We start from the raw sequence: 15198 nt of genomic DNA, 5'->3' as shown, positions 1-15198 counted from the left end.
AAAAAACCCAGCAATCCTCTTACGATGGGGCATGTAAGGCCGCGGTGGCCCATTCTCTAATGCTTCGGCGCGCGCGCCGCAGAAAACGGCGATGGAAATTTCTACAAGCTTCGAAAACGCGACGCGACCGATTTCGCAATCTCGCCCACCGCGCTGCGCCTCCTCGCCATGGGTTGAGTCACGCGTACATTCCCCCGCACGGGCCCGGCCCTCCTCCTCACTTCGCGCGGGAAGGCCGCGCGTGCTGACAATGTTCGAGTAATTTCGAGACCATTCTAGCGAGCCGAGGGAGGAAGGCACAGCTTTGGCAGAGCTAAGCTGTTTTCCGCTCCTCCTCCGCGCCTAGAAGCTTCTGCGCTGACTATTTAAGAGCGCGCCCCGCAGCCATCGGCGGTTCTGATTCCGGTTTGATTCTCGCTCGGAGAAGAGAGCATAGCAGGCAGGCGCCGACTGAGAAGTAAAATGAGCGATGCGCTCAGTTTCCAGTTAGTATTTCGCCCAGTATCTGTTTGTGAAGTGTGTCGCCTCTCTACCTCTTTTGTAAACAAGTTTTCTTTACTTTGTGTCATTACTGTTATATAAAGTTAATGTTCGTTTTGTTACTGCAAGTTCGTCGTCCTACGTCTCATTGTGTTTGTGCGTGAACTACACGTCACCAGCTGAATCCTGACGGCGCCACTGCCTATTTCTCGGCGATGGAGCCGGCCACAACCGTTTTAGCTGCTGGTGGCTCGACCAAGGTAACTCGAGACTTCCTTATTCAAAGTTCTGTCGGCTGTCTGCTGCGGTCGCGTTGCTCGGCCCTTTCCCCAAGCTATAGTTCGCTAGCTGGTGCAAGTTCGATTCGCTCGGAGTCTTCCTCAGCGGTTTTCTCCTGATACGCTAAATCGGCAAAGAATGACTTGTCCTGACCTTTCAGCAGCTGCGCCGAGCGTTTCGAGAAGAGGTAGGAAAATTATTCCGGGTGGACGATCTGTGTTAAGTTTTCCAAAATCTCCTTCAAGGGTAACCTTTGCGATCGGTAAACAGGCACTCTGCTCCTCGGTCGTTCGCCAACGTGTTCTCCTGTAACCTAATTCGCGGAAATGAAAGACGGCTGTACAACGTATATTGTCGTTGCAAGACTCGAAGTTCTGTGTAATTTTACCTCAATCACTCGCTTATAAAGTTTCCACAGCCGCAGGTTTTTGTGTGTTTGCCAAATTGTTGCAAAGGCAACTTTCTCATCGCAGTTCTTTGCGATTTGTCCTTCCCTTTTGCAATTATAGCACTTTTACGGCTCCTCCTCTTAAAGAAAGTTACATCGTTACCTCACTTGAAAACATCGTTGGCACTTTGAGAGTCATTCTGTCCTTTAACCGTTTCTTTCGTAAAAGACAACTCGTTCCGAGACTCGTGACAGACTTCCGTTCGTGGGATTCCTAAAAAAAACATCTTTATTGTCTATTTCTTTGGCTCAGATATCTAACCTTCAGCGGGTGTAATATTTTTCAGCTAACTCTACTGCTTTCTTTAGCTTAACCTCCTTTAGCCTATCTAGCAACCATAGTCAGATATCATCATCGATGTAACGATGGAACTGCTCTAACATCATGCATTCATCGCGGTCATCGTAAATCTCTTCGCCCTTGAGCCAGTAAGCTAGGTCGACTTTAAGTCGAAATGGGAAGTCAACATGCGACTCCTTGCTCTTATGTGCAACCGGAACATCTGCCGGAACGCTTCAGGCGACAGTCTCTACTTCCGCCGCAGCCCTTCCTTGATATTGTAACTTTCAAACTCCCATTTCGATAGGCATGTAATTACGTCAGATGCCTCCCAGAGAAGTAATGCTAAGAGATTCTGTGCCCAGAAGAATCGTTCGATGTCATCCGTTCGCACACATGCTCAATTACACGAGGCATTTATTCATATACTCGAAGACGACAAAAGGCTGCAGATGGTCACGGAATTTTGGACCATTCAAGAGAACTGCCGTGGAAGAAACATTTGGCGCTGGTGAGCCATTTCGGCGTTGAAACTCTTCCATTCGAAGCTCCTGGTCACGGCGTTCTTTTTTTCTTTTCCTTCTCCTCACGCCGATCCTCGATTTCCGCCCAAGCCTCCGCAGCTTCATCAGCCGACACTTTCTTTGTCCGCATGATCCCAAGAATTTACCTTATCGTTTTGTCGAGCCCATGTCAATGCCCAACTCATCACAAATTCGCAGCTCTTTGACCTTGTAACGCTCAATGTTTTACATCGGCCTCTTCCTGTTTGCTATCTTTCATAATATACTTGGCGTACGCCCATTTACTGTAGCAAAACACAGGTAAGCATTCACACCCCCCACCTTGTTTACCCCCTAGCGTCCCTTGGTTTTCAAAACACTTTCCTCTCTTGAAACACGTAAGGTTAACGCGATTCACCACCCAAACCTTTCTCTAAGCTATCGTAACCTGAGTCAGAGAAAGTCTGGCGTTTGAGGAAAACATCGGGTATTTACCGCGCCGAGGTGCGTGACGTCGGTCGATCCGCAGCTTCCATTCAGTTTGCGACGTCACCAGTGGCAGCCCACTTGCATAGTCACGCCTGGGACGTCCGAGCGCTTCTTACCAGAGTAGCGCCACGGCCACGCCAGAGAAAATCGACCGCTAATCACCATTGTTGTGCCATTGGAGTATGGCACGTAGCTCACGTCACCCGGTTTGTGATCGAGAACTGCTTGCTCCCTTGGCGGTTGCGATGAAACCGTGTCAACGTCAATGAGATGACCAAATGGAGCTTTGTACACTTATTGCAGAGCATTATTTATCGCAAATTGGCTGAGGGGCTGAGGACTACAAGCTAGACACAACTGTAGTCGCACAGCGACGGCCGGGGGAACTATGACGCGTCTCTCTGCGCGCGGCACGGGACTCGACGAACGCTCGTGAATGTCTCGGTTGTTGTTGTTGCGCTTGTAGGAAGAAGGAAAAGAAAATGCAGGAACTTGATCCTGGCTCTGGAGCTAAGCCACCTCCGTTGCCTCGTGCGGACAGATAACGAAATTTGAGAGAAGAAAAAAAGAAAAGAAGAGGAAGAGATAAAGGCGTTCGTCGCGACAGCCGTCGTCGGCACCGAAACGGTGGTGGATGCAATGACGGTTTACACCAGGTGCAACCACCGGCGGCAGGCGAGCCTCCGCGGGGCGCCCCCTTCCCAGCCACATAGGCCAGAAGCATGCCACGACCACCTTCTCTCGGTCTGTCGTTGTTGCGGCTCTAGAAGCAAAAGAGAATGTTCGGGCCCGATGCTGGTTTTGTAGCTGAGCCAACTCCACTGCCTCTTGCGGACAGAAGACAAGCAGGGAAATAAAGAAAAAGAAGAGGGAGAGAGAAAGTGGCTTGTCACAGCAGCTATCGTCCACCACTGAAAGGGCCCATCGGTCTGTTGTTGAGACTGTAGGAAGAAGAAAAAAAAATGCATGGGCCTGCTACTGACTCTGTAGTTGAGCTACCTACACTATGGTGGCTAGAAAGGTTAGGTGACGCGAGCGGGCCGCGAGCGCCGCTCCTACATTTCATGCCTCTCGTAGGTGGCGCTGCTCTCAGCACTTCGATGCGTGCTCGGCTCGCGCTGGGGTATGGTGGCTAGCTGGGGCACGGCCGGTCTCGAGGGAGAGCGCGCGCTTTCCCTCGAGATCGGCCGTGGTTGGGGTAAACTTTGCTGCGGTTGCAGCGCAGTCATACCAACAAAATGTTAAAATTATTGTTACCACTTGAAATATTTTACCAGGTAAGCAAAACAGGCAAGTCAGGAGTGACGTCGACTGCTAATATGCTCTTTGGCACCGTGAAAGCGGGCGATGCGGCTGTGCCGGTTGTTTTGGTTTTGAAGATGCATTATATATCATTTCCTGATGTGCACAGTGGTCGAAGTTATAAAGCTAATTATTTTGGTTTGGTATTGTGAGTTTTAAAAAAGCCAAAGCGACTCGGGCTGAGGGGCGTTGCAGTCGAAGATTACAGATGCAGATGACATGCGCTTATTTAACGTGCGGTTACGTCGCACAGTACGCAGGCACCAGGCTAATTTGTATTCTTTGTTTGCGAATTTCCGGTGCGTCTAAAGTGGGAAAGTGCAATTTTTAGCCAGATGATAGCCAGAACGTGCAACACGCGATGTGAAACGGTATTTAAGTACAGAAGGAACAAATTGCAGTTTTATTCACAGAAAACTCTCATGGATAAGCAAAGTTTTGTTTATTGCACTTAAGGGCAAGAATGCTGGAAAGAAAAGTGAAATTTCACAATGTTGAGGTTGCTGTTGAAGGCCTCAAATATACATGTAGTACAGGTAGAATAAACACAATTTCCAGAGATAACTGCTCACAACCAAATAGCAAATTAAACAACCCACCTCAGTTTCAACAGTTTCATTATCCCTTGCCTTTCTTTTGAAAATGAATTCTGCGTCTTCAGGTGTAGTCTGCTAAGAACATAGAACTTGATCACTTTGTCACAAATTTAATATGACCGTGACAACCAACCAGCTGCAGTTTGGTCATTTGGAGAATGGATAACCAAGTCAATAATTGTTGCCCCTCCTGCCAGGACCCTTCACTGGGTCTGCAGTATGATCAAATAAATAAATAAATAAATAAATAAATAAATAAATAAATAAATAAATAAATAAATAAATAAATAAATAAATAAGGCTGTCTCTTCGGATTTCACGCGCACTAAAACAGCGAGTAAAGGTGTTTTCATGGGATGTCACAGGGGCGTTTAGATTGGTTTATGAAAACACAAGACTGCCTCTGTCAACTGCATTGGTAATTAACTAGAATAGCAGCTTGGGCATATGTTGGTTATGCATCTTGAGGTAACAGCGCGGAACGTGGACGGGAGCACAAGATTAGAAGACGACACAACGAGCGCTGACTTTCAACTGGTAATTAAGACACGCTGCTTCTGGAGCAGTTCCGTTCTTGGGACTGAGGAGTTGTCTGCACCAGTCTTCACATTTTGTGCCAGCGATGCATTTCTTCGTCACATATCCAGCGATATAAAATATCAGCCTTGAATCACTCGCCTGAGTGATGACAGATGTGTGTTCGATGCCACAGTCTTTGAGAACTTCATTTACCTCACTAGGTCTCCCACATAAGAAGCTGGTCATGGATGATGCTGTCACTAATTTTTTTTTTTTTAGCAATTGACTGACCTTTTGCCTGACAATGATGCTTTCATTATTTTTTTTAGTAATTGATTGGCATTTTGCCTGACAACCATGCTTTCATTAATTTGTTTTAGCAATTGACTGGCCTTTTGCCTGACAACAATGCTTTCATTAATTTCTTTAGCAATTGACTGGCCTTTGCCTGACAACGATGCTTTCATTATTTTTTTTAACAATTGACTGGCCTTTTGCCTGACAACAATGCTTTCATGAATTTTTTTTAGCAATTAACTGGCTTTTTGCCTGACAACGATGCTCTCATTAATTTTTTTTAACAATTGACTGGCCTTTTGCCTTACAACAATGCTTTCATTAATTTCTTTAGCAATTGACTGGCCTTTGCCTAACAACGATGCTTTCATTAATTTCTTTTTTTAGCAATTGACTGGCCGTTTGCCTGACAACGATGCTCTCACTAATTTTTTTTTAGCAATTGACTGGCCTTTTGCCTGGCAACAATGCTTTCATTAATTTTTTTTAGAAATTGACTGGCCTTTTTGCCTGACAACGATGCTTTCATTAATTTTTTTGTTTAGCAATTGAAGGTAATTTTGCCTGACAACGATTCTTTCACTTTTTTTTTAGCGGGGGGTTTCTAAACGATAGAAACAGAAAAGTACGCACATGTACTACATACTCGCACTAGCACCTCGGCAAGAAAAACTACATAGGCACCAAACAAAACAGGATAAACTGAGCTAGGGCAAAGCCGATTGAAAAATAGCTCAACAGCTCAAGCAGCATCTACAGGCAAACAAGAACGAACGCGCCGGCGTGCGCCGGAGGGAATGCATCGAAGAGCTGACAGCAGCGCCACAGCGGCGACCAGTGGCGGCGGCATGAACCGAAGGCGCGTTTTCTCCAAGCGGCGGAATGCGCGGTCGCGCCACCTCTCCCTTCTAGCCACCATACCTACACTGCCTCGTGCGGACAGAGGTGAAACAGGGAAGAAAGAAAAAGAGGAAGAAAGAACGACTCGCTTGAGTCAGTGCGCTCGCTTATATAGCCTGAAAAAGCCTTTGGCACTCAAATCGTCCAATCCGTATGCAGCACGTGACGGCGGCCTAAGAAGTCCAACCAGCGATCGCGCTGAGCGCTCGCCGCTATTTGATTGGTGTTGCGTCGGGTGTCAGGCGTGCTCGAAAAAGTTGACCGCCGATGCTTCCTGGCAATGCGAAGCTGCCTTGTGGAGCAGCACCGGGGCTTGCGAAGGGGCTTTAGCAGGAGAATCGTGACGTTCGGTTGAGGAGAATCCGGGCGCGGCTTAGCCGGGCGCTTCAAGGCGCTTTTTTGAAATTTGCTCCGGCTTTTGGCTGCTCCTCGAGACATGACGTACAAATCCTGGTTGAAGGTTCTTGATGACGTGCTTTCTGGACGCCGACGCCATGCCGACGCCGCATCTTTCTACCAATGAGGTGCAAACGTTGCATAAAGCCATGCGTTAATCAAGACATAATAACAGGCCAAAGTTGACTAGATTTAAAATGCTTTTCTCGCTTTCCAAAGTTTCCGGAGGGTTTTATTCCCTCTCACCCTCCCATTTCAAAATGCTGCCCGAGTTTGCGCTTTCTACCAAATCAACTATGTAACGTGGCCTCGTGGCGTGCCACCGGATGAAATCTGTCAATTACCACCTGCCAGACGCGAGATCGCGATTTCTTTTCGACAACGCCGTCGTCGGCACTGTCGTCGCCAGATTTTCCTGAGCGTGGGGTTTTAACCCATATTGGCATTAGACCTTTTGCAACGTTTAAGCCATACTTCTGTGACTGAACGCCTGTTATTGCAATGGTAGCAGTTTAACGACTGCTTATTACCGAAATTTCTGCAAGTTTCAAGCTTCTAGCTCCCAAAAGCACATGATCTTTTCTAACGCGTGTTTTTTGTGCCAATGCAGTATTTCACGAGATCAAACCGGGCCTTCAAGGATCTGAGTGACAGATATTGCGTCTTACCTTTCCTGTAAACGAATTACCAAGAATGATAGTGTTAAGGATAATTAATAACAAATAAAAATAAAATAATATTCCATGATAATTAATGGGGATAAAGGATAAAATAAAAATTACCTCTGGTTTAGCTAGCGGGTAAACCTGGACTTTTCGAATGCCATCTGCATGGCTACGCTTACGTTCGGCTTCAAAGTAAAGACATGCATCTTTTGCGCATAATAGATTACTCTATACTTTCAGCTTTATTAATGCCATAGGGGAATCACTTCACGTATGAGCACCCCTTGTCTCTCGTCGTTGACCATCCTCATCCGGGTGTAGAAGACTTATAGTGGTATGACATCGTCTCTACGTCGAACTCCGGGGCACACCGCCGTCACAACGTTCGAACGAACTTTCTGTCCCAGCAACTCGCTGTTGTCTTTCGCCTCTACCAACTACTAAACGCAGCTTTTGGATTTTACCAGTTGGAAAACTCCTTTTTAAGAAGTGACCGAATTTAGTACGTATTTTTCGGGTGATGATGATGATGATGTTCGGGGCCATGCCCTTGGTAACGGGTCGGCACCGAAACTGGTGCACAGGCCACAGGTAACAGAAAAAAAAGAGGAAATAAAGAAATAATAAATACACAGACAGGAAACTGGGTAGAAAGGAGCACAGCAAGGACGATGCCATGCCCCCTCTGGGGAATGTGGGAGTAACTTGTTGCGCACTACACTAACTACAGTTATTCCCGATGGCGTGCAACATTCAGCCACTCAGTTAATCGTCCCTTGGTCACCGCTACTGGCCTGCTGCTTCCTGCAGTAGCGAGGGTTGCCGCAGTGCGAGGGCAAAAGCCCAGCAACTGCGGTATCGTGGCGTCCTTCAGCGGCAGCGTAGGGAGGCTTGTGCACTGTTGTACAATGTATACCATCGTTTCCCGATATTTGCCGCATACCCTGCACATCACACACAACACTGACAAGTCGCACCTGCTGCGGTGCTCCAGGGTTGCGACATACGTTGCGACATGTGAGAAATGCCAACGACTTAAGGCACACACCACCACGCTGGCCGGGTCTTTACAACCCGTCAAGCCACCTACCTCACTTTTTGAAAAGATTGGAATTGACCTGCTCGGTCCTTTTCCAAAGACTGTAGAGTGCTGCCGCTGGGTTATCGTCTGCGTTGATTATACCTTACCAGATACGCAGAGACCGCTGCTCTCGCTACCGCAAAGTCTGCCGATGTTTCGTCGTTTCTTTTGCATTCTGTTATTCTTCGACATGGTGCACCCCATGTTATTATAAGTGATCGGGGTCAGCAATTCACTGCTGATGTCGTGGAAGAGATGCTCCGACTTTGTGGTTCACTCTACCGACACTCGACACCGTATCATCCGCAGACCGACGATCTCAACGAGCGCACCAACCGCACCTTGACAACCATGCTGTCCATGTACGTATCGTCTGACCATCGCAACTGGGATGCAGTGCTACCGTATGTGATGTACGCTTATTACACTGCAAATCATGAAGTTATCGGCTATTCTCCTTTCTATTTACTCTATGCAAGGACTCCCCAAGTTTTCTTAGACACGATCTTCCCATTTTCCCCCAACGACGATACGCCTGTTTCCCAGATACTATGCCGTACCGAAGACGCCCGTCGTATAGCCCGCTTACGCACACTGGCTTCTCAAAACCGCTCGAAAGAACACTACGACCTGCATCATCGTGCAGTTGCTTACTCCCCTGGAGACTACGTCTGGCTTTGGACGCCTATTTGCAAGCGAGAATTATATGAGAAGTTTCTCTGCAAGTACGATGGCCACTTCGTCGTGTTGGACCAACTGAATGACGTGAATTACGTCATCGCCAAAGTCACGACGGATAACCGCGGATCCCGCAAGACACAAGTTGTTCACGTGGCTCGCCTCAAGCGCTGCCATCTTCGATCTGCCTAATTTTCTCGAGGACGAGAATTGTTTGCCCGAGGGGAATTGTTACGCCGCGTAGCGGCGCACTGAGAAGCAGCAGAAGCAGAAGCAGAAGAAGCGGAGGAACGAGGCGCGCGCAGACTAATTCGGGTTTTCTGGGCCGTGTGCGTCCGTCCTTCATACGAAGTTCACCTGTATTAAAACCATTTCATCCGTTACAATATCTTTGTGGCAGATGTCCAGCAGGGTCTGTAGGTCGCTTCGACACTCTGCCGTCAGCACCAAATCATCCGCAAACGCGAGACCTGGTAGGCGGCGGCTTTCGTCCAACCAAACAGTGGTGTACTTTAGGCCGAAGCCAATGCCTGACCCGATGAGCGCTCGCTCGAGGCCGGCCGCATGCATAATATAGAGAAGTGGTGAGAGTGGTCAACCCTGTCGAAGGCCTTTGGTCACAGTGATGCAGTCTGACTCCACGGGTCCGAATCGCGCCGTTACCTAGTTCCCTGCATACAATCTCCGAAGTGCATCTGGCAGTGTGCCAGGAATTCCCAGGGCATCAAGGCGCTGAAAGAGGGCAGCATGTGGCGCATTGTCATACGCCTTCTCCACATTTACAAAGCAACAGAGCAGGGATCGCCCCTCTCCCCTAGCGATCTCCGCGCACTGCGTCAGCACGACGAAAGTACGAGCTTGCGCCCCGGGGCGAAACCCGCCCTGAAGCTCTGTTAGAAGACTGTATGCTTCCGCCCATCCACTCAGCCACTCCTTCACAACCCGTGCGAACAGACGGTAGAGCACGCTCATGACAGTGAGGGGGCTGGTAGCCCTGAAGATTATCTGCTGCAGCTCCCCACTTTAGAATAAGCGCAGCTCGGTCCCGACACCAGTCTTCTGGAATGGGGACCCCGTTAATTATGTCAGTCAGCAAGACGGCAAGCTGCTCCCTTAAGTCCGTGCCGAGAGACTTCCCCACACGAGCTGGCATACCGTCCGGTCCGGTGGCTGTTCTGTTCCTAAGACGTGCCATGGCCCGATCGACAGTGCGCGAGGAGAAGGCCCAGCGGGGCCTTGTCTGGCAAGGTGTGTTCTTCAACGGACTACACATGGGTGGGAGGCCTGTGGAGGACTCAACGGCATTCGTGTCTGCGGAGGCGTACATCTGGGCCACGGAGCAGATAAGGTCGCAATTGTAGCGCCGACGGCACGGAGCATGACGCGGCCGTATGCAGGGGCGGCGTCATGCGGCGCGTCGTAGAAGCCGGAACGATAAAAAGGAAACCTGGACTGATTGCCATGGCAACCGAAATGACGGTAATTTCTTTCCACGCTGACAGGCGCCGCCAGCATATATGATAGTGCCGTGGGCTTGTGACCTTTTCTGGTTGCTGCAAACAGCGTAGTTTCCACTCCTAAAGGTTTTTTGCTCCGTGATATGGGCAAAGAACTGCGTGAGGTATGCCTTGACATCAGTGACTGGCTGGCCTGTTTGCCTATCCGTGGGTTGGACGGTTGGTGGTTGACGCCTGTCCAGCGAGCCAACATACCTGTAGAATATCTGCGCAGCAGTCTGTCCTTCAGCTCGTATGGACTGCATGTGTTGGAGGGTGTGTGCAGCAAGGTTGGCCTGTACTAGCCTCTGCACCTCATGTTTGCGGGCGAGATATTGCTGCCATGCCGCTGGACAAGCCTCAGCATTCGCTTCTTTGGTAGCCTTGCAATGGTCACCGTTGGTGTCTCGTCGCGCCCGCCTAGCAGTCTCAACCTCCTTATACCAGCATGCATTGGCTGGAGTCCGCGTGGACCGCCTCTCCCGGACCATATGGCTACGCATGATGGAGTGGAGCACCACAACATATTCATGATATATTGTGGCAGCACGCCGAAGATAACTGTTCTCAAAGTTCTCCGCCGCTCTCTCTAATGCTTCTCGGCAGGTATGTGCAGGCATTCTTTCTGCGTGGGATGCTAGTGTCTCCACTGCAGCCGTGACTGAAGTCTATGCGCAACCTGTTGTGGTCGTTGTCAAGACTGAAGCCCGCTCTCATCGATGTCTACTCTCCTTAGGAGGACGCTGATGGGACAGCAAGGCATAGTCAATCGAGGTTGCACTTTCACGGGCGCACCAGGTGACCTGACCAGTGCAGCGGGGGTCCAGGCTCGCAATCATAAGGTGCATGTCTTCTGTGAACTTCAACAGCAATTTCCTATTGGCGTCGGTGTACCCATCGAGCTTCTCAGTGTGCCGATTGAAGTCACCATCATTATTATTTATCTTTAGCCCACCACATTGTATCCCGTCGCAGGCATCCCATCAGGTTGCGACCTTTTCGTCTGTTGTTCCCCGCCCATTTGGGTGTACAGGAGGCTCTTCCAAATCTCGGAGGTGTGTTTCCGCAACCGCATATATTGTGTAATGTTCTTAATCGAGTGTGCGGTAGAGCTGCGCCCACTTTTGCATGCGGCGAGCGCCATGTAGGTTTAAGGACCCCACCCTGACGTATCGCTGACGCTTGCGCTTTCGGGGGCGACGGGACCAATACCTGCTTACTGCTGCTGGTGATGGGGCCACTGTGAGTTCCGCATGAATTGGTGCACAGGGTCGCCGACGATTCGGGCCAGATCGGAGCCAGTGCCGGTTGTCCCCGCTTTGTTCGTTGCATGGACGGCTTGGGGCGTCACTTGGTGATTTTGCATCAATTGCGTCCATGGCAAGGGGTGCAGGAGTGGAACCTGGCAGGCCACAGTTGGAGCAGATGCCCCTGTTTGTGTCCCGAATAGGTGACGCACCCGGTGCCACTGCATTTGGGTTCTTTTCCGCATTCACTTGACTATGAATTGTCGCGCCATTTAGAAGCGGTCAATAGAAGCTTTCTGTTATTGCCACCATTTATTTCTGGAAATCATTCTTTTTTTCTTATTTCTCACTCTAATTACCAGTAGGGCTGTTATGTCCAAGGTGTTTTGCCGCAAACTCTTGAACATATTATACTTTCCCGGTGATCGTACATTTATCAACAATCTGAAAGTTTGCATTTAAACACAATTTCCTGTAATGGCCGCGGGCACCGTCACTATTCGTAAACAGCCAAATTTTGACCAATCAAAACCGTCGTCTTTAAATACATGGGCGCTATGGGAAGTTTCGCAACTGGTAATATTAAAGAGCTGCGTTACAGAGTTACCTTCCTTCTTCTTCTTTTACTTCTTCGTCTTTACTTCTTCTTTTGCTTCTTCATCTTGTTCTTTTTTCTTCTACTTCTCTTCTTCTTTTTCTCCTTCTTGTTCTTCTTCTTTCTCTTCTTTTTGTTCTTTTTCCTTCTACTGCTCTTCTTCGTTTTCTCCTTCTTTTTTCCTTCTTCCACTTCTTTTTTCTGCTTGTTCTCGTTCTTCCACTTCTTTTTTTTTCATTCTTTTCCTTCTTCTCCTTCTTATCTTTCTTCTCCTTTTTCTTTTTTTTTTTCTTCGTCTTCCATGATGCCATGGCAACACGGTCCTATGTCGATGACTTGAAAACCTACCGCAGTGTAGCTTTCGCTACAAAACTAAAATAACCAGTAAATTACTAAACTAAATATTGATTTCAATATAGAAAAGTAAAAAGGATAATAAAAAGAAAAGCGTCAAAGTGTTACATTAAAATTACAAAGCATATAGCGGTATCGGTAATGATTTCGCATTCTGCCAAGGCAAGTTCCTGCATTAAACATTAAATATTAGTGCAAACGCACTATTTCACGAAGTCTAACCGGGCCTTCAAAATGTGCGTCGCTTGACCTTGATCGTGACCTTGCCAAACGAAGCAGCTACAGCTCACTGAGGTATGCATCGTGCGCCCAGAAGAGGCTGCACGAAAGGATGTGGCAAGGCGACCGCGCGACCCGGCGTCTTTAATAGGTGTGTCGACGGATGCTGACAAAAGCTCCTCCGTCACGCCTCGGGACAGGGATCAGCATCAGATTACCCGACCAACAGGGTTTTCTCGCTCGTGTGGCACCGACATTTGCTCAATCCTGGCGCGATGCGACTGGTATACTGCTGCGCACCATGATTGCTTGCATAGTCGCCCTGTTCTGCGCACGTCAGATCAAGCCAGGATGACTAGCGATCCGGGTCCTTCTACTGTCGCGAACGAAGAAGCGCGCCGTGTCCGGCGGACTGAGTTGGAAAGGGGAGAGAAGACGCTGTAAGCGTAAACACGTTGCCCAATGTGTGTATATCCTAGAGAGTAACCAAATCGATACTCAGAACACGAAAAATAAATACCGACCAACAGCTAAACCGAAATAAACCATGCTTTCGAACGTCCTAACTCGTTTTAACTGAAACCCTGCTAATTTTCCCCCATAGCCAACAAAATTATTGGTCGCTATCCGCTAACCACAAGATAACATTAAATAAAACACTATTGCCTAGTGGAACAAAGTTATTGGGAAAGGCCACCGATTTATTTATTTATTTCTGCCTGACAGGCTTCGAAAAGCATTGTGTGAGTGGGGCATATAAAAAAAAAATGAACATACAGAAATAATAATCCATACACCGCTAGAGTAATTGCGCTAGATGAGCAACCAAGCTGTTCACCTGGGCAGAAATGAAGCTTCGCCCTTTCGGACTTTTCAGGAACCTTCACTCTGGAGTCGAAGCAAGGCCTGGAATGCATCAACACAATCAGACATTCTGGTCTCCTGACACAAGTTGCAGAAAAGTTGGCCGCCGTTGCTTCGCTAAGCAGGTTCGACGGATGGCTCATCAGCGTCGGATGCGATGTGGTTAGTGACGTTCATCATTACCTAGCGTAGAGCAGTGAGAAAAGAATGCACTGCTCTGGTTTTCTGCGCTCTACCGTTTGCGTTGTCAAGCCACTGCGGAGTTGTACCGGGGCCGAGGCGGTTGCATTTCATTGAAAACTAAAGCAATGTGCCACCAAGAGGGTGGAACATATTTACTGAGAGCTTGTGCAAGTTAAATAAGTCAGTGTGGTTCAAATTACTCTAGATCCCTACCTTGCCCCTTGATGTCCTTTCCTTTCATTATTTCGTCCTCTATTTTCTCTCTCTATTGTTTTTCCACGCGATACAATTCAGTTGTCCAGAATGATTTAAGATTTTACCATGTCTTTGTTTCTTGTATTCAATTTCAATCCAGTTTTTATTCAATTTATTTTTAATGATTTGTTCTCAGGGTGCCAGTGACGTGACGTTTCTCAAAGACCTCCTTACTGTCATCACTGAGCACACACACAGCGTGGTTCCTGGTTCCCTTGTCATATGGTACGACAGTGTCGACACGAGTGGAAAGGCCAGACCGCAGAACGAACTCAACGAGAAGAACTCGTGCTTCTTCGACGTCTGTGACGGCCTTTTTCTAAACTTCCTCTGGACCGAAAAAAACCTTCAGAAGACTGCGGAGGCCGCAGGTGACCGCAAGGCAGACGTGTACGTGGGCATCGACGTGTTCGCCAGGAAGACAAAGTACCCGGGTGGTTACGAGATGCAACAGGTATAGCATGAAGAATGATTCACGCTTTATATTAATAACTGCGCGTGGGAGCGGCAATGTACATCGACTCTCAAAGAAAAATGATCTAGCACCTCGCACAAGAGTTACGCATCCGATATTACCCGCAATTATGGCCCCGTGATGACCAAGATCTCCAGGCTGTAATACCCTCTTTACACGGCCGGCTTAACAACTGTTACGCTTAACCGAGGTTACCGAACTTAACCACGGTTAACCGCCAATCGCAGTTAGCTGTGCTTACACAGCTCGCCGCCGTTCTCGGTTACGGCCGCCATTGCCCATAAAGTACAACCGAAGCGACGCGGTGATCTGCGGAACGAAGCAGCATTTACAGATATTTTATTTGTAATGTAGTTTCCGGAATGCCGTCCGGCAAAGCGTCAACAACGCGGTGAAGCCCCGCACGATGGCAGCACCTCATCGACCATCGTAAACACCACCGCGTTGGCCCCTCCTAGGCATAGTAGACACCGGCTATTCAATACGGGCAAACGAGTACACTGTTGAAGCAGACACGCTCGTACGCTTCGCGCACTCGAGTGCCGACGAGCAGCCTCCGTCAGCAGACGCCGCCATAACCTCGGTTAACGACGCAAA

The 15198-nt window shown here is 48.5% G+C and overlaps 1 protein-coding gene across 1 annotated transcript in view; it reads left to right on the top strand.

Annotated features, from left to right (window-relative positions):
• LOC146188248 (cytosolic endo-beta-N-acetylglucosaminidase-like) overlaps positions 1-15198 on the top strand; it is a 71752-nt gene that overhangs the window by 29510 nt on the left and 27044 nt on the right. Inside the window, exons 3-4 of the mRNA XM_084605010.1 lie at positions 13702-13850; positions 14263-14580. Of these exons, the coding sequence (XP_084461136.1) occupies positions 13702-13850; positions 14263-14580 (467 nt within the window). The remainder of the gene's footprint in view (positions 1-13701; positions 13851-14262; positions 14581-15198) is intronic.

Source organism: Amblyomma maculatum, chromosome 5 (assembly GCF_055883805.1).
Source record: "Amblyomma maculatum isolate TAMU_Amacu chromosome 5, ASM5588380v1, whole genome shotgun sequence".
Lineage (NCBI taxonomy): Eukaryota > Metazoa > Arthropoda > Arachnida > Ixodida > Ixodidae > Amblyomma > Amblyomma maculatum.
The sequence above is the reverse complement of the archived record's forward strand: the minus strand, read 5'-3'. Positions and strand labels throughout refer to the sequence as shown.